Genomic DNA, 18,912 nt, shown 5'->3' on the forward strand with positions numbered 1-18,912 from the left:
ATCAACTAAGTCATAGCAATAAATACTGAATCTCTACCAACAGACTGACACTTTTGATCCGTTTTTAAAACGAGACAGAAAACAGGTACCAATTGAAAACTGGTTATAAAAAGAACACCAAGATTTCTTATTCAAAAATTGTTTTGTGAGTGAGAAGAACCAAGTGAACACTGGACGGGCCCGTGACCCACAGCTCCTCGCCAGCCTCTAGATCCAAGGAGAGGGAGTTCCGAATTTTGTACAAGGTGAAAAATTATGAAAACTGCCTAATAATACTTTGGTCACACTAATAACTGTCAAATAGTTATGTTTCAAATACAATAGATCTGTGTATTCACTTTTATAAAACTATTCTTACAGCCATTTGAACTCTAGTATCACTACTCTTGTTACACAGCCGCGAGGTCCTATCCCACAGGCCGCCCAGATCTGAGAACGATACAATATAAACATACACTGCCATCCTCAGTATCCGCCGACGTGCTACCTGTGGGGACGTGGGACTCTGTCCAGTGTCCTAGGATCCAGAGGAGAAAGTTGCTGGCCCTGATCGTTTGCAGAGCGAGTGCAGCAGTGATTGGCCTGGCAGGCTCCGCGGAGCGCTCCGGAGTGCTGGGCGGTGGCGATCTGCGGTCCTCAGTCAGCAGCAGCTGTTGTTCATCATACAGGGCCATTGACCGACGTGTCCCCTGGCATGCTTGGCTGGTCAGTCCTGAGAGGGAGACACAGAAAGGTGAGACCCTGGCATAGAGCTGTGTTTGGAGGAGAGGGGCTCAGCGGCGTCTCCAGCACCCAGCGCAGAGCGGCCCTCGCCAGTGTCCGATGCACACAGATCCATCTCACTCCAGACAAAGGCCCCTGCTCCCCTGGCAACTACAAGCACTGAGCCCGAGCCTCAGCGAGTGGGCCACGCACACCCTCGCACCACTACCTGTTGCTGCCAGAGGCTCCCGGAGCTCTGTGCTCACTCTGATTAACACACAGCAGGTCCACAAACAACCGAGTCCCAGAGGGTTCCACTGCCAGGGAGGGAAGCCAAGGTCCAGAACAGGGCAGGACTGAAACAAGGACCCCAGGAGAAAACCAGGATTCCTGAACAAGCATCTCCACCCAGTGAAGCGCCGGTCAACACGACAGGACAGGCCGTGTCTCATCTTATTTCCAACACCCCTACCCGAGCTCCTGGTGAGTCTCTGGGGAAGGCAGGAGGTGCCAGGTGGTGGCTACAAGCAGGGCCGAGCTCTAAGGGGACAGGGCATAAGGTTTAGAAGAAGCTGACAGAGGTCAGGGAAGTCGGCATCCAAAGATCATGGTCACAGGAGCAGGCAGAAGCAAGTTCACCCAGCACTCCGCTGAGCTCCCTGTCGACGCCTGTAAAAGGGCTAACCACCCAGGACTGCTTCGCCATCAAGGGCCTCAGGGTAGCCCTCGAGTGTCATCTGAGCAGACAAAGCTCGCTCCTCAGTGAGGACAAACTCTTGGGCCAGATGAGGCGTGGCCGCCACAGCCCAGGGAGAACCGATGGGCCTGTGACCAATGTGGTTCTCAGCTCACAGCCCTCAAGGGGGGCGGGGGCCCAGAGCCAGGACTCCCAACCCTCCATGCTGTGTTCCAGCACCAGCTCAGGACGCAGGCCCACAGGGAAGTGGCATTCCCAGCCCGGCCACCGTGGGTACCCTGGCTGGGAGCTGTCCGTTACCTCTGCTCTGGGGAACTGCTGGCAGGCTGGGGGGCTGCGGACTTGGTCTCCGGCACCTCGGGACTGTCCTCCACCACGTATTTACAAGCAGCGTCTTGAGAGGTAGACAGTTTTCCGTCCTCACTGCAGAGAGAGAGCGGCAGGGACATGAGGCGTGCGGGGGGCGCTGGCAGGACAGGGTCACATGCAGATGGCGCGAATCATGACTGCTGTGAGTCAGGGCCCTCAGGGAGCATGCTTGGGGACAAGCACAGACACAGACGGGGGCCAGATGGTGGGGGCCCGAGGGACGGTGTGATGCAGCGGGGTCGGAGGCCCGGGGACCGCACATACCGGCAGGACTTCAACACTCTGAAGCCAAGTGTGCAAAACAGAAAGAGAAATGGACAAGAGTTTCAGAATACTCCTACAAGTGCGGGGCGGGGCAGTGCGCCCGCGATGGCGCACTAGCCAAGCCGCAGGCTCGGGAGGTGTCAAATGAACCTGTTTGAAGGAATGAGTCTCAGTTAAAGCGTTCTGCTGGCAGGGCCACGCCCACCTCAGTGGTGGGCCAGCCCCAACCCGTGCTGGCCGCTGCCTCGGGAGGAGGGCGCCGCTGTCGGGAGCAGGAAGTGGTCCTCAGCGTGTGTGGGATGAAGGGGCTCAGGAAAAGGCGGCGCCCCGCGGCCACCAGGGTCGGTCCCCTCGGTGGCTCTGGGCAGATGGGTGGGGGAAGGGATGCACCCTCATCTCTATCCACGGCTGAAACGGAGACGTGGCCTGTCCGGTCACTCTCACATTTCTGCTCAATGAAGGCAGTACCAAGTGCAGCCAGGTGTTCTCTTTCTAGGTTTTACTCAAAAACCTTAAATTTAAGATGATTCCTGGCACAGCTGAAGGTTCCAGGTAATTTGTAAGTAGAACATTAAAGTTGAAGGGCTTGCCGACTGGACGAGCCATTGTTCCTCCTGCTGACCTCACTTGCCTCTGAGCTCGTGCCGTTTCCTCCTCTGCACTACTGACCGGTCGATTCCACAGGCGTGACTGATCCGTGGATAGCCCCCCATCCCCACTGCACAGCTCCTCCCCAGGGCCGCGACTCCCCTCCACAGGATCCTCTCCTCACCTCGCTCCGAGAGGGTCACGGACACATGCCCCCACCCTGTGCCGGTTTCTGTCCTCCTCCCCTGCAGGGTCTACTTGGGGGTGGGAGTTGTTTCTCAGGTCCTTAGTAGGGACTGGAGGACTCTGGGTCAAAGCTCCAGGAGCCCAGCACCAGGGCCACGCCTGTCCCCAGGCTGTGTCCTCTAAGACCATCATTGTCCAGCAGGAGGGGTGCAGTGAACAGTCTCCGACACTGCTGGCGAACCACTTCCAAGCTCTGAGATTCTTCCCGCACTCACTACTGGCCTTGCTTGTCTTTAAACTACCCATTTGCTTACAAGCCTTTCGTCACTGGTTTACAGAACTCGACTACTGAGTTACTAACACGGCATCTTCTCTCGCTCAGCCCATTCCTTTTCTCTGGGAACGTCACCAGCCAGCAAGTCCGTACATGGATGCAATCACACCTGCGTGGCATTCCTGCCCTCACGGAGGCATTTTAAAAGCATCTCTTCTCTGTCCGGGGCCAGACCTCTCTGCCACCTTCGCCCTTGACAGTGTCACCAGCCCCAGGGCCTGCTTCCTCGTGCCAGCCACGCAGTCAGCGTGTGGGTCAGGCCAGACCTCGTCTTGCTCTTCCTGTAGTGGGCTGGCCTCCCAGCGGGCCTGCTGGCCGGTCTGACCAATCTACCACGGAGTCACTGACCCAGCTCCCTCAAGTCAGCTGAGATCGCACACCTCCACACGTGGCCCTGCAGGGTGTCCTCCTAGCTAACACTGGTTACAGCTGCTAGACAGCTCACGGACACCCGTTTACACCTTGACTATGTGGTGCAGAGAACCGTCTGATGTGGCTGTGTTGGCCGTCACTGGGTGGGGTTACGTAGGAGAGCAGTGTGTAGCCAACCAAATGCTGCTAATAACCTCACTAAGGTAAGTTACAGTGTTGCAGGAAGAAGGCATGTGTGGGTCCGGTCAGTCCTGTCATCATGACAGACTCCAAATGAGTGACCCCAGAAGTGGAAAAGAGGCCCCTTCCCACCACCGAGGAGAACAAGGCAGTGCACACCTGATCACCTGATCAGAGACCCCTGCAGGCAAACTCCAAGAAGGGGGAGGCAGGGCTGTGATGCTGAAGGACGGGACAGGACAGCAGGACACCAGCCAAACAGAGCCACGGGCCCAGGAGCCACAGAGCCCAGGAGAAGGCAACAGGGTGAGCGTACTAGTGGCAGAAAGCAGCCAGAGGAGTGGGGTCTTCGGGCATTTGTTGGGGTCTTCAATTTGCTGAGCTACTTAGACCAGCACGGTGCTATCCAGAGCACGTAACACGGCTACCATGAGAGCGCTTTCTACCGTTTTCCTGAGCCTGAGCAGGGCGGAGGTGAGGCCTGTGGGCCCAGAACCAGGCAGAGCTGAAGAAGAGCTTCTGAGACGTGCCTGATGCAGAGGTACAGCCTGGCACCCCTCACCAACCCCACATCCTGAGCTGTCTGTGCCCCACGCAGCCAGCACCAGCTGCTGAGCCTGGAGAGAGGTGAGTGCAGCAGGGGCTGCATCACGTCTGACGGCCGGTGGCCGGTGGTGGTGTCTGGCCTCAGGATCAGGCCGGGGCTGCCTGCAGGAGCTCCCGCCCCCTTGTGGAGGTACAGGTGGCAGAGGTCTCCAGGCGGCCACGCGGTTTCCGCAGGTTTAGGGATGGAGCCCACATGCCCACGAGCCTGTGCCATTCAATGGCTCACTTTGTGAACATGCCCTTGAAGAACCCATTCCTGACCCAAGTTCAGAAGGGAGGTTGCTTGTTTCCTAGAAGCTGTCACTCTGCACGTGATTCCTGATGGCATCATCACTGCATCCCGAGCCTGCTTCGAAACTTCTGGATCTGAGCGCTTGACGCCTGGACCGTGACGTGCTGGTTCTCACGTCTGTCGGCTCAGGCAGGGTCACCGTGAGCAGGAATGCACTCAATGGTAGTGGGTGAGAAGAGTGCTGGCTGGACATTTTTATTCTACTTATGAGTAGAGAGACTTCCCTGGACTTCCAAACACAAAGCGCAAGGCGCCCTAACTCCCCCTCAGTCACTGGAGCGCCACTGCCCGGCTGGTGCCCCTGTGGCCGCGGCAGACGAGCAGCTCCTGCCCCGTGACTCCTCCCCACCAGCCTCCCCAGCACCGGACGCGCCGGAGGCCTCGGCCCTGGTTACCTTTTGAAGACCGCCGTTTCTGTCTTGGCATCTACAGTGAGGCTGAGCGTTTCCTTCATGCCGCCATTCATCACTGTCTCAGTTACCTTGTCTGGACTCTCGGTGTCATCCTCCCCGTCAGAGCTGGCTTCCATGGCCACGCTGCCCGGCCCTGGAAAGACACACAGCTGCCGGGGAGGAGTTCAACCCTCTCTCCACAGCCACCCGGCTACACTGGGCGCCCAAGAAGGAAGGGAAATGCGGCCCTCCAGTGCGCCCCTCAACCACGCCGTGCCCTCTTCCCCTTCCACTTCCCCTCAGTGACATCCTATCGTTTACTTTTATTCTTTTCTTGCGGCTTTGTAATGGATTATTTATTCTGTAACAGGCATCATATGGAGCTACTGTCTATAAGCTTGGTCCCTGTAGTCAGAACAACAGGGCTCCAATCCCAGTGTTCCTACGCAGTGAGGAGTGGTGGACAGAATGGAATGAACCTGTAACTGATAACTAGGGCTGTATTTTTAATGAGAAGGCATATGTTGCATCAGATTTTTCAGAATTTTGTCTCTAATTCTGATGCTGACTTTCTCGTGACCTGCAGGTCATGCCGGCTGTCCCTGTGTGCAGCATGGTGGGGGAGGGGGCACCTTCTCCAGACTTTATGCTCCCTCCTCACTGGCCCTGCCCTCCTCCACTCACTCCAGTTTTTAATCAAACCCATGCACTGACACTCCTGGTCACAATGGCTGTGGGCCAAAGAGGGAGTGTAGGTGAACGTTCTGAAGGTGACTAATGAACACACCCCTCTAAATGTGAAAACACTCAGATACACTCAAACACAGGGCTCGGTGAGGGCCAAGTGCTGGCTGCTAGCTTAGTCTATTTCTGGTCTTACTGGGCCGGGGTGAGGCAGGTTTCCTCCCTGTCTGCGCATTCTGAAGCCCTGCTCCTCAGAGTCAATGGGCAGAGGCTCTGCATCCAGCACCTCCTCATCGGTGCCTTGGGACAGCAGCCCCACCGTCTCGTTCTCCTGGCCCCTTTCAGTCCCAAGCCTCAGAGACAGCGTGGTTCTGTTAAGTTGCTGGCAGACACAGCCAGCTTCCCAGAGAAATGACGTCTAAAGCCCAAGCTCGAGCCTCCCCACACACAGCCTGGCAGGTCTGCCAGCAGCTCTTGGACCTCACGTACCTTGTGGCTGTGCTGTGAGGGCAGCCGCACTGCTGGTCAGCGGGTCCAGGGGCTCAGCGCTGGTCTCCATCTCCACGGGAGAGTTACTCCTCAGCGTGTCTTTGGTACTTTTAGGAGACACAGAATCAGAGGTCAGCAGAGGGAACCACCATTCACACAATATCTTTGAAAATCCTTTGTGTTCCATAGGGAGACCTCATCTCCTACACACTCCAACAGCAAATTAACCTCCGAGGAGATGGTGACGGGGAGCCCGCGAGTATGGGGTGAGGAAACGCCTGCCCCCAGAAACGGGAAGCGTCGGAGGAACACCCCTTATCCCTCTGTGAACACCAGCTCCCAGGCGGCCAGCAGACAGGGGACGTCTGACTTTACCCACCACACCGACTCTTCTCCCACAAACCTCTCGCTGACTCAAACTCCCTGCAGAGCCGGCCCTGCCGAGCGAGGCTGCAGGGGGCACAGAGGACACCAAAGGGCACCGCGGGCAAACGCGTGTGTCTGCAACACTCCCCCAATACCCCCACCGCCTCTCGTGTGAGGAGTGAGGGGAGGAGAGCTGCTCTACCTCAGTCTTGGGGGCCACAGGCTCTCTCTAGCCAGTCAGAGACAGAAAAGATAAGGGGACCCTCCGGTGGGTTTTCAGAAGGGGTAAATCACACAGGAGACTGCACGGAGCAGGTGGTGGAATCAAACTGTGTGCCTTTGCATTGGCTCCACCTGACCTCTCTGGAGCCCACACCCCAGCTGGCTCCCAGGGGGTCTGCCTGCCTCCCTGCCACGGATCACTGCTCACACACAGCACTTGTTAGCACAGGAAAAGCAATAAAGTCCAGTGTGGGCCAGACACGGGAGTTTCGGCGGACAGGCAACATGTTGAGTACATCTAACAAACCCTAACACTGAAAGCAGCCGAGAAAGAGGAAGGGACCTGTTTTCCCCGTCCAGCCAGGCCTGAGCCACATCAATCCCACGGACAGGGGACGAGGACCACGCAGGCCCTGCCACCCTCACCCCTCAGTGCCCAAGCTCGCCGCTGCTGCACGTCTGTATCGTTGAGGGTCGGCCTCTTCACTGACTCTCTGCCGACAGCACAAAGAGCAAGGACTAGCAAGACCCGTGTCTTCCTCATCTGTGGACAGTCTCCCTGCACGCACAACCCCCTCGGGCTTCCCCCTGCAGAGCCGGAGGAGCAGTAGTATGTCCAGTGCAGTTCTGGGACATCGTCCCAGGAGACTGACAACTGCAAAATGTCCCCATTCACCTGGGACTCAAGGGAGGAGGACGTGATGGCCTCCTGTGGAGATGTGGGTCCCCCCCAGGCTCAGGGGCACACTGAGCTCAGGCCAGCGCTGACCACACCCCTCGGCCCACTCTCCAGCGAGGAGGGCAGAGATCGGGCCGACCGCTCACCTCAGGGAAGACGTGAACTCCGAGAACGAAGCCCAGCCTGTCTGCTTGGCCGGCATCGGCTCCTCCGTGCTCCAGACGTCGGAGCCCACCGAGTCGAGGGGAGCACCATGGGTTGTCTCCATGGGGACATCAAAGTTGGCTGACCAGCCGGGTGCTGAGGAGAGAGAGGAATTTTAATGGAATGTTTTCAGGCATTTCACAGGATACAGGTTATTTGTGAGAAATAGCCTATCAGTCGTAAATCAAAAGCCTACACTAGGGGGATGTGGGGGAAGGATTCAGTGCTTTGCTGTGACCGTGGAAACAGCACACACATGACAACAGCCCCTTCCAAGCCCACATGATGTCTCTGAGCACACAGCCCCATCAACAGGATAGCACGCAGGAAGACAGCCACACACGAGGACTCGGCCGGCTGGGGCGAGTGCTTCCTTAGGCATCACTGAGATGAGCTGCATCGGATTCAGGGACTCCACGCACCACAGAATCGCTCGCCACTGGCCCTGCCCCGCCCTCACACCGGCTGCACCACAAGCTCGCTGACGTGGCCTGTGTCACGGTCCATCCTGAGTGACTTCCTCCGTTCTGCTGACCTCCACTTCTTCCTCTCCAGGGACGGTCCCCCCAGTGACAGGCCAGAGTCTGTGAGACAAAGTCTCACCATCTTGTTCCTAAGGCACATCCAGGCCACACCCACTCCAAGGTAGGTCTGTCCATCTGGCAGGCCATGGACCAGTCAGTACTCCAGCCACGTCACTCGAGGGCAATGAGTCTTCTTACCCGTCACCCAGTCTGTGTGGGCGCAGCAGTGCTAGAAAATCCCGTGGCTCGGGCCCTGCTCACCTTAAGCCTTTAACGTCATAGCTTTGCTTGTTAATACTTTCAAGATGCCTCAGCATGGGGCAAAAAAGAGTGTGTCCATGTGGTTTCTTTCCTTTGGACAAAGGTACCGCATGTGGTAATCTGAACCCAGGGGAAAGGGCAGGAAGGGCATACAGGAAAAGGCGACACTATTGTTGCCACTTTTCTGTAAACCTTAATATTACTCCGTAACGAAAACAATGCGTTTTAAAATAATATGTCATCTAAATGTATTTAAAACTCTAGTATGTTGTCTATTCAGATGCAGTAACCTGGAAAGGACCCTCAATGCTTCCCGTACTGACCGGGACTCCGTGCGACCACACCTGCAGGGCATGTTTCAACGTGGCCGCAACCCATCGCCCCCCTGCTGCCTACACATCTCACAGAGTTGTCTCCGATCCGCTCTGGGCCAGGTGGGCTGTGGCAAGTGCGCCCACAAGGTGACCCTCAATGAGGACTCAGCAGAGCTGTCTCCCCGCCCACCACGCTGTGTACAGTGAGGTTCCTCCAAGAACTAGGAGAGGGCTCCTTGACAGGGAGGTCTGCCTGCCCGTCACATGCAAAGCTCTGGAACGGGGCCTCCGCTCCCCAGTGAGGGGGTCCATGTTAATGAGCTTGTCAGCACTTAGGACTCCTCCTGATGGGCCCTCCAGAACCTCAGTACTCTGGAAACGTCTAAACTGCCCACAAATCTTCTAAAGGCAGCCACAGGGGCTGGTGGAGATGGCAGAGACCCTCAAAGTCAGAACTGCACACCTCCTGGCTACACAAGAGCCTCTGGAGATCTGCCCACAAAAAAGTCTCCTCAAGGGGCAGGAGAGGTGTGGGGACTCTTGTCACACCAAACCTAGAGGGAGTGCTGGTGGCGTGACCTCATCATGAGATACTCCTGCTCTCTCCTTGTGCCCACGCCCCTTATCCAGGTCACAATGGCAGGGTGGCAGGACTCCACACATTTGCCATGGCACCAGCTACCTTGACCTCAAAGCTGCAGTGATTCTGGACAAAAGTCCACGGCACCCATGTGGTGATGCCAGCCCGTGTCAGGGTGTATATACAATCCCGGCGTCCTGGGGGACCCTGGCCCCAGTGTTTGCTAACCCAGTTCCCACACTGTCACCGTCAGTGACATTCTCCAGACATGATTTTTTAAATCAAATCCTGGGCTGGCTCTCTTCCTCAGCGTCCTGGGTTTCCATGGACGACTGTGCTGACCTGGTCCTCCTGACATGCCCAGTGCTCTGCCCTGTGGCCCTAAATTGAAAACCCCTGCTTTTCCACTGGGCAGGGCAGACAAGATGGGGATTGAAGAAACGCGGATGTGCCCCGAGGACGAGTCAGGGGACTCTGCTCTGCTTTCCTTGGTCCCCTCCTCTGCAAGTGTGGCTCCACTGAGGCCTAGGTCTGGGTGGGCACCCAGGTGAGAAGTGTGACCCACACAGACCTTTGGAGGATAGGAAGCCCCAATGCCAACCCACAAAACTCTTTCTCAGATGTTTCTGAACTTTTCCAAGTTAGCAGTGATTTTAAAGGGCCAGCTAACTTGAGTGGTCCTGGCAAGCAGAGGAGCAGAAGCACAGAGCTCGGACCCTCAGGATTCGAGTTTTACAAAACAGCCAGGAAGCAACCCGCTGCCGTTTATTCCACTCATGACCCTCCCGCGGTCTTCTGTCCCCATCCTGCCGGAGCACCCGTCTCCAGAGCAGCAGCCCCCCAGCGGACCTGTGTCCACACAACAATGCTCCATCGCCTTACTCCTCTCCTCGGGTCTGGTCCTTAAAACTCACGCCCCAGGGAAGGTGCTGTCAGGCGTCATGGAGGCGGTTCTGACACACAGACCCCACGTACAACAGCAGCAGCTCTGGCAGATCCTGTGCTGTCCCCTTGGACCAGGCCACAGCCACGTCTCCTCGGTCAGCCACGTCCCCCCGGTCTGCTGTCTGAGACCACGCCGCAGCCACGTCTCCTCGGTCAGCCACGCCCCCCCGGTCTGCTGAGACGAGGCTGCAGCCACGTCGCAGGCATATCTCCCTGGGGACCTTCCCTTTCACACCGCTCTCCTCTCCCCCTCACCAAGCCAGGCTCCCCTTGCCATGCACTGATCCCCTGTGATAAAATTCATCCTCCTCACTTCTCAAGTCTCCTGCTCACATTTCTTCAAAGACAGGTTTGCCTGCTCTCTGGCAGCCCACGGTCTAGTCCCCATTCCCTGCCAACAGCACGTGATAAACGTCCCGCCCTTCCATGTGAGGCCCAGACTGGAGCGTACACTTGAGCTTCACTTCCTGCAGACCCAAATGTGTCCTGCAAGTTCCCATCACGAGACAGAAGAGGACTTACGTTCATTCAAGTCTACCTCCATTTTATCTTCGGCATTGGCACTACTGGATTCAAAGAGGTCTTGCTTGGCTCCATCTTCCTCTTCTGAGTCTGTGCTCTCCTCACTGTCTGTACTGCCTGAGCTGAGGGGAGAAAAACCAAAATATTTCGTGTTGCTCATAGCCATCAATATCACCAAGCCCAGACAATTTGAAAGGTCAGACAGAAGAGCTGCCTGACCTTTCATGACAACTGTCTGACCTCTAAAGACCAATTAACCACAGCCGTCCGAGGGTCACTGTGCTAAGATACAGGTCAGCCTCTGCTGTGGACACTGCTGTGGACACAAACCACGCGGCCTGGCGCCACACACAGCTGTCAGTGCTGAGGGAGCACGAAGGAGCCCAGCAGGCAGGACAGAGACAGGGCAATCTGCTTCGGCCAATATTACAGCCTTGGGCTGAAGCCCGTCACTCTACGTGGTCCAGTCGCAAATGATCCACAGCTGACTCCCAGGGGATTTGAGAGGCTGTAAATTGCACGGGAGGAAACAGCGTATTTTCTTCTGAACAGCAGCTGGTGGGTTCCACCTTCTTGCCTCTGGCTAGTAGCACACTCCTGGTAGGGAAGTTTCCAGCTTTGGGGCCCATGTGATCTGGGTCTCAACTACTCAACTCGGCTGCGGCAGCACAAAGGCGACAGACATGAGTGGGCGTGCGTGGTTCCCCCACGCAGTTCTCCAGGCCAAGCCGGCAGTCAGCCAAGTGCTCGGGCCCCTTCCTGCTCTGTGGCTTGGATTCTGCTTAAACAAAGAGCTCTGGTGGACACAGGACCTGAAAACCGCCTCCACAGGGGTGCAGTGTCTGGGTCACCCCAAAATTGATCAAACTATAAGCAGCTTTACGATTAACCAAAATGTGGGTGGTCTCAAGTCCACCCAGAGAGCCGAGGAGGAGGGTCTGCTGGTCTCCCGCTGACAGACTCCTCTGTGGACTTCCTTCGGAGCGTGGTTCTACTCCAAGTTCAGCGTACTCACTGCCACGTGGTCTGCTGATGGGGATGGTGTGACACCACCCTGCAGGCTACACCGGCCCTGGATACGGAGCACCCTTCTCAAGATCACCTGCCCGCTTGCCTGAAGTCTCTATTCCTCTTCTGCACAGTTATGTCAGCAAGTCTTCCTTTTTACTGCGTTCTGAGAGCCGTTTTATACGTTATTCCAGATCCAACAAGAATGGCAAAGTGTTCTCTTGCTAAATATGGGTTCTTTTCCCATTGTCAAACACTGCCTTCAAGAGAAAAGCTCTGAAGTTTAATAAAATTTTATCTTATCAAACTTTCTTTTTCGTCCCCTGCTCTGAGTGTCACACTTAGACTCTCTCCCCAGCCCCAGCCAGCTCACAGGTCCCCTCACTGCTTCCAGAGCTCCCAGCTTCGTGTTTCTGGGTTTCGTGTTGGGTTAGCCGTGGAGTCAATCTTCTTGTCTGGGTACAAGTGTGGGTGGGGAAGTTCTGGCATCGACTGCTGACAAGACTACACTAATGTCATAGGGCGGCCCCTGACCCGTCACAACCACTTGTGTGTCTGTCGCCGCCTTACTGCGATGCTGCTCTGGCCTCACCATCCTCCCTACCACACCACCTCAACCACTGCATCAGATTCCTGTCAATTCCAGCCATGCTCCACACCTCCAAGCAGGTCATGTGCAGAGGGACAATCATGACCTTCTTACCCTCTAACCTGAATCCCTTTTCCCTTTACTTACTGCACTGAGTAAAACCTCCAGGACAACCCCACAAGGAGCAGATCACACTGTCTTCTTGCTCATCTCAGAAGGAAATCACAGGATGCCTAAATGCAAACACTTTTTCTTACTGCCATCAAGTCAATTCCCTGCCAGAGTTTGCTGGGGCTACAATCACAGGAAGACGCCCAGGCAAGCCGTCCTGAGCGCACACGGTCCTGTCAGCCAGCAGCCAAGCACAGGCTCCCGACACGGGCCGACCAGACTGCACTGTCTTCTGATTGCTGCCGGTAGGTGTCGTCAAGAACAACTCAGAGAGACCCTAAGAACAAAAGATGTGAACCCTATCCTATCCTGTGCCATCTTCAAACTTCCTGACCACAAGAGCCCACTGTGGCAGTCATAGTGTCAATAACGGATGCACAGAGAGAGCTGGAATTGAAGAATAAAACGGAAGGACTCGCTTGACATTTCTCAAGTTGAAAGAACTGAAAAATACAAACCTCGAGTTGCAATACCGAAGAATACTACGGGTAAAATGTTGAATAATCCAGGAAGCATCAAAAGAAGATGGAGGGAATGAATGGACAGATTCACTGTACCAAAAAGAAGTGGCCAACACAGAAATATTTCAGGAAGTACCACTGGTCTGTTTATGTGCTGTGATTCTAAACACTGTGACACTAATGTGTCAAACGTGATAATGGTTATCCACGGTGGACAGTGTTGGGTGGAGCTTCCTGATTAAAACAAGCTTGGAAGCAGGAGCGGTATCCACTTCCAAAATGCCACTGCCTCCGGAAACTCTATGAATGGGGAGAAACAAGCCAAGTTATACAAGTGTTCAGCTTTTTCGTTCATAGGGTTGCTATGAGTCATCTGTGACTCAAGGGCACTTAACGACAACAAAAACAACAGCTATATGATTAAGAGCCAATGGTAATGAAGGAAGTAGTTCAAGCTGCTTTGAAGGCACTGGCAAAAAATAAGCCCTCAGGAAATCAACAGGATACCAAATGACATGTTTCAATTAACAGATGCAGCCCTGGACATGCTGACCAGTCTCCATCAGGAAATATGAAGGACAGATATCTGGACGACTGCCTGGAAGAGGTCTGTATTTGTTCCCATTCCTAAGAAAAGCGATTTAAAAGATTGTGCAAATTATAAAACAATAGACTATCACACGCAAACAAAATACTGTGAAAGATTATGAAAACTGCAAGGACAGAACATACACAGAGACTGCCGAAAGTCCAAGTAGGATTTAGAAGAGTCTGTGGCACCAGGGTTATCATAGCTGATTTCAGATGGATCCTGGCTGGAAGCAAAGAATACCAAAGGAATGTCTATTTGTGCTTTATGAACTTTTATACAAAAGGATTTATTTGTCTGTGTAAATTGTTACTAACTTTGAGAAGCCTGGGAGTACCAGAAATCTTAACTGCGCTCATGTGAAAGCTCTACCTTCAGACAAAGAGGCTGCTGCACGAACAGAGCAAGAGAAGGCGATGTGGTTTAAAATTCAGAAAGGTTTGTGCCAGGGTTGAATTCTCTGTCCGTACCTATTCAATATGTATGCTGAGCAAATTTCTAAGAAGAAGCTGTGGCTTCAACTCCTCAACGATCTCTATTATTCAGATGAAACAACCTGGCTTGCTCAAAGTGAGCGGGACTTGAAGTGCTCGCTGTACGAATTTAAACACTGCGGCCTTCAATAAGGATTTTATCTCAAAATCAGAAAACAAAAGCTGTTATCAGTGGACCAATAGGTAAGATCATGGGAGACTGAAGAAAGACTGAAACTATCAATGATTTCATCTTTCTTACATCCACACCCTTGGTACTGGGCATCAGGAGATCAGGAGACATACTGTACTGGGAAAGTCTGCAGTCAGGGACTTCTCCAAGTTACCAATGAACAATGATGTCCATTTGAGGAGTAACGTGTGCCTGATTCAGGCTATGGTCTTTTCAATCACTTGCTAGTTCTCTGAAAAGCTGGACAATGAATAAGGATGACAAAAGAAGAATTGATGCCTTTGAACTGTGGTGGTGGAGAAAAGTGCCAAATATCTCAGTGACTGTCAAAAAGAAAAAACAGCTATGTCTTGGAGAAGGTGCGGCCAGAGTGCTCCTTGGAGGCAAGAATGATAAAACTTTGTCTCACATACTTTGGGCATGCTCTTAGGAGAAGTTAGTCCTTGGAGGACATCATGCTTGGAAAGGTGGAGGATTAGTGGAAGTGAGGAAGGCTTGAAGCACTTGCTGCAGAAGGTTAAACATTATAGCCTTCAATATGGATTGCATCTCAGCATCAAGAAAACAAAAACCCTCAGCATTGGACCAATAGGCAACATCATGACAGATGAAGAAAGGACTGAGACTCTCAATGACTTCCTTTTACTTGGTTCCACAATCAATACACTTGGTAACAGCAGTCAAGAGATCAGAGGACATTTTGCACCAATTGAGTCTATAATCAGGGACCTCTCTAAATTGCTGAGGACAACAATGTCAGCAGTAAGGTGGGTCTGACTCAGACCACAGTCTCTTCAGTCACTTCCTATACATCTGAGAGCTGGACAATGAATAAAGATGACTAAAGAAGCAGTGATACCTTTCAACAGTGGTGCTGGAGAAGAGTACTGACTATCCTTTGGACCCGAAAAAGAACAAATACAGAAGGAGCAACCCGAGTGCTTCTCGGAGATAAAGATGATAAAGCTCACCTCACATACTCTGGGCATGTTGCTAGGAGAGACCGTCATTCCTTGGAGAGGGACACTGTGCTTGGAAAGGCGGAGTGACAGACAGCGAAATAGAGGAAGACCCTCAACCTAGTGTACTGACATAGTGGCTGCAGCAATGGGCTCGAATGTGTCAGAGGCCGTGAGGATGGCACAGAATAGGCCAGGCTTCAGAGCGGTCAGGTCGCTGTGAGTCTTCCTCGACGTGACAGCACCTAACGATCCATGGAGCTACAGCAGAAAGAAGGTAGTCTCCTCTGAAAATGAGCTGGAGCATCGGCTGTCAGGCAGCTCCAACTTGATGGTAGTGTGTATTAGTCGTCACTGACTTAGGATCCTTTGATAGGGCAAAAGAAAACAACTGGACTGATCCACAGGGTGCCAACTGGAGACCTCTCCAACTCAAATCAGATGGAATTTCATAAAGAATTCCTATCCTCACTTTGGAAATATTCAGTCTTTTTTAAAAACCCATCTCTGAGCCAGGTGCTGCTGTAATCACTAGGAAGCAAGCGCTTCTCTGCATCCCTTTCAGAAGGTGCCGGGCACATCTCTTGGTCCATGCTCAACAGGCCTGCATTTTGGCTCTTACTCCATACTGTGACTTGGGTAAATGTGGACAGAGCATAGTTTCCCATTCGGTAATTCATCCTCTCTTCGTTTTGTGACACTGACTACCATCCCCACAATGTAGCAGTACTCTACCCACACCCTCCCCTTCCATTCATTCCTCTTTCCCACCTTCCTCCTGCCTTCTCAGCTCTACCCCTGGGCAGCAGCTGCCCTCCTGACCTTGCTATGCTCCTCCCACTTCCTAAACAACATGCCTCTGGAAACCCTATGAACTCTGATAAACATCAACAGTTGTAGAGGGGCTTCAGGCCTTTCGTTCACAGGGTCACTATGAGTCATGCTCAACTTAAAGGCAATCAACAATGTTCCTCCCTGCTGTTGCCACCATATAGGCCTGTCTACTGCTTGGGTGATGGGAACTATGGAGATGAGTTAGGGTGGTCTGAGGACTAAGGAAGGGCCTTAAGCCTCAGGGCTTCAATCAGTGTCCAGCAGCAGGGAGCCCTGTCAACTCTGATTCTGAGCTTTGCTTCCCATTTCACTTCCAGCTCTCAGTGCCTCTACCGCCATCCTTTCCAGAGGGGCCAGTGGTGGTAGCAGGCACCATCTAGGGATTCTGTTCTCAGGGTCATGGGACCCAAGGCTCACGTGGCCTATTAAGACATTTGGACCAATTATTTCTGTGTCTTTGATTTTCTTCACTCCTCTTTGCTGCGGACAGGAGTGACCACAGCAGTCCCTCTGATGGTCACGCATAAAGACTGTAGGTGCTACTCATCGAGCGGCATGCAAAGCAGTCCTTGTGACTTGTGAAAACCCTAGGAATTTGTCAACTATGTCGTGACAACTGACTCTGGTATCCCCCAAAACCATGCTTCTGAGGCTCCAGATGTCCCCTGCCCACTGCAGAAAGGAGGTTAAGGCCCGAGAGCATTTCTGTCAGGACAGGCATACGGACAGAAGCACTACAGAGCCATCGTTCACCTGGACCGTCGCTGGGATTCTGGGGTGAACGCGATATGCTTTTCCTCCCAGATGTCTTCCTCATCGGAGCCGCCGTCATCAAACTGCTGTATTCTTTCCTTACAACACGCTTCAAACAAGGCAATGTTTCCCTACGAGAGAGAGCATGATAAATGGAAAATCGAGTTCTTTTCTCCCCCAAAGCTATCAATGTGAGTAACATTTTCATTCTATTAGGACATAACTAGGGGTTTCACACAGTTTCGATTTGTCATACATTATCCTTTACACCTGTTTTTCTATTTCCTATAAAGACATAGCCTTATCACATACACTAAAGCCAAGACGTGAACGTCACTGGTCACTATGTAAGTAATGACAAATGGTTTTCTACAAACACTGGGCTCAACTCAGAATGGGACAGTGCAGCCCAGGATTTCCTTGTCTTCACACACCTATCTGGTCATGCCCATCCCTTGAATTCCGTGTAACCTCTGACCTGGCACCCCAGAGATTCAAGCACAGGTGTGTCCTAATAAGGAGGAGCAAGTGGCAGCTACTGTCGTTGGCATCCTAGTTGAGGAGTGACAAGTCAATGGCCTAAACGGAGCTTTCGACCTTATCACATAGCAGCAAATGAACCTGTGCGTTCTCACACTGATCAATAAAACACCCAATCATACCACCAACCTAATGTAATTTGTGGTGAAGACCCAGTGCATCAGAGTCTGCCTGATGTGTCCAAGCTGCTCTGGGCGACACAAAGCAAAGAAAGGCAGCCAGCCGAAGCAGACAACAGTGAAATGGCTTTGCTGGAATCCCAGGGAGCCTGGCTTTGCTAGCTGTCACTTAACACAGAGGGCTGGCAGGTAAACCTGGGTGACCATAGAGGAGCCAGCCCAGGGAAGAGCTCCCGAGAGCCTGTTGGTGCCCTCGGCGTCCAGCTGGAACTAACTCGATCCACCCGCAGTCTCCATCTCTCACCTGCCTACTGCCCTCCCCAGGAGATTTTCTTACTCACACTTTCATTTGTATTCAGAGTGAAGTTGATGTCCGATACGCGATCAAAAGAAACACTGCAAACAAAGTGTAAGGGAAGGTGGCGTTAACACACATCACTATGGCAACAATGTTCATGATGTTTCCCAACGTGAAGTGTCCACTGAGGAGCCTAGGAACAAAACTCCCCAAGAGCACCTCATGTACCGATGGAATCTCCTGTCCTGACTTCAGGGGAGAAATAAGCTGGAATCCTGGGACAAGCAGTCCCCCCTAGACAAGACCTGTAGGCGTCCCCTCTCTGTGAATACTGACGTATCCAAAGGAGGAGACAATGGGCAGGGGGAGCAAAGTACACACAGGCCATCAGACCCTGCCTCGCCCCACGCAGTCACACACAAAATGCAGACAGCGGGGGAGACCATGAGGAAAAGCATGCAGCCTGTGACCTAGAACTTGTGTGAGGAGACAAGGCTACCTTCCCTTCCTCAAGAACTAGTCTAACCAGTCACTATCCCTAGCGCTCACCATAAACTTGAAACATACCATGGATCCCTAACTGGGAACTCAGGGAGAAGGCCTACTGGGATGAGAATGCCGGCTGGGATGCCATGGGAGCAGCAGGGGGTCTGGGGAGGATGGTGGGGAGCTCTCAGGGCCCACACCGACGCCCCGTGGCATCTTCTCGCTCTTTTCAGATTTACAGGGCCCACTCTGAAGGCAGGTGGGCAGGACAGCCTTCCATCCTCTTACACAGGAGCCTGTGGACCGTGCCTCAGCTCCTGGCCCGCTGACCACTCCATGCTCCACTGACCGGCTCCCAGGGGCAGCACTGGGCAGTCTGTCGAGAGCCTTCCTTCCATGCCAGGCTGGCTTCACAATTCTCACACCCGACCCAGTGGACTTTAGTTCTCCTCAGGTCAGAGGCTAGGCACTCTGAAGCTCACTAAACCCATACATACATAGGTGATGCTACCCAATTAAAAGACCTAGACATGCAACTGTGGCTTGAGACTCAGCTAACAAAACCAGCCTCTCAAGAAGAGGTCAAGGCTGAAGGTCAGTGTCAAGTTCTTGGACGTGGGCCTTTAGTTCCCAACTGTTAGTGTGGGGCCACGGGGCTGGATCCAGT

General features: G+C 53.4%; 1 protein-coding gene across 4 annotated transcripts in view; it reads right to left on the reverse strand.

Annotated features, from left to right (window-relative positions):
* Window positions 1–503: 503 nt before the first annotated feature.
* PPP6R3 (protein phosphatase 6, regulatory subunit 3) overlaps window positions 504–18,912 on the reverse strand; it is a 54,736-nt gene continuing 36,327 nt past the window's right edge. For 2 of the 4 annotated variants that reach the window (XM_006893239.1, XM_006893238.1), the window contains 8 exons: window positions 17,803–17,857; window positions 16,803–16,933; window positions 10,773–10,894; window positions 7,569–7,722; window positions 6,156–6,262; window positions 4,986–5,136; window positions 1,700–1,822; window positions 661–712 (listed from right to left, as the gene is read on the reverse strand). In XM_006893239.1, coding sequence (XP_006893301.1) covers window positions 661–712; window positions 1,700–1,822; window positions 4,986–5,136; window positions 6,156–6,262; window positions 7,569–7,722; window positions 10,773–10,894; window positions 16,803–16,933; window positions 17,803–17,857 — 895 coding nt within the window. Of the gene's footprint in view, window positions 713–1,699; window positions 1,823–2,032; window positions 2,051–4,985; window positions 5,137–6,155; window positions 6,263–7,568; window positions 7,723–10,772; window positions 10,895–16,802; window positions 16,934–17,802; window positions 17,858–18,912 lie in introns of all 4 variants that reach the window. The other 2 variants (XM_006893237.1, XM_006893236.1) reach the window with 2 other exon arrangements.

The sequence above is a fragment of the Elephantulus edwardii genome, unplaced genomic scaffold, assembly GCF_000299155.1.
Source record: "Elephantulus edwardii isolate Elephantulus edwardi_28Jun2011 unplaced genomic scaffold, EleEdw1.0 scaffold00126, whole genome shotgun sequence".
NCBI classification, from domain to species: Eukaryota; Metazoa; Chordata; class Mammalia; order Macroscelidea; family Macroscelididae; genus Elephantulus; species Elephantulus edwardii.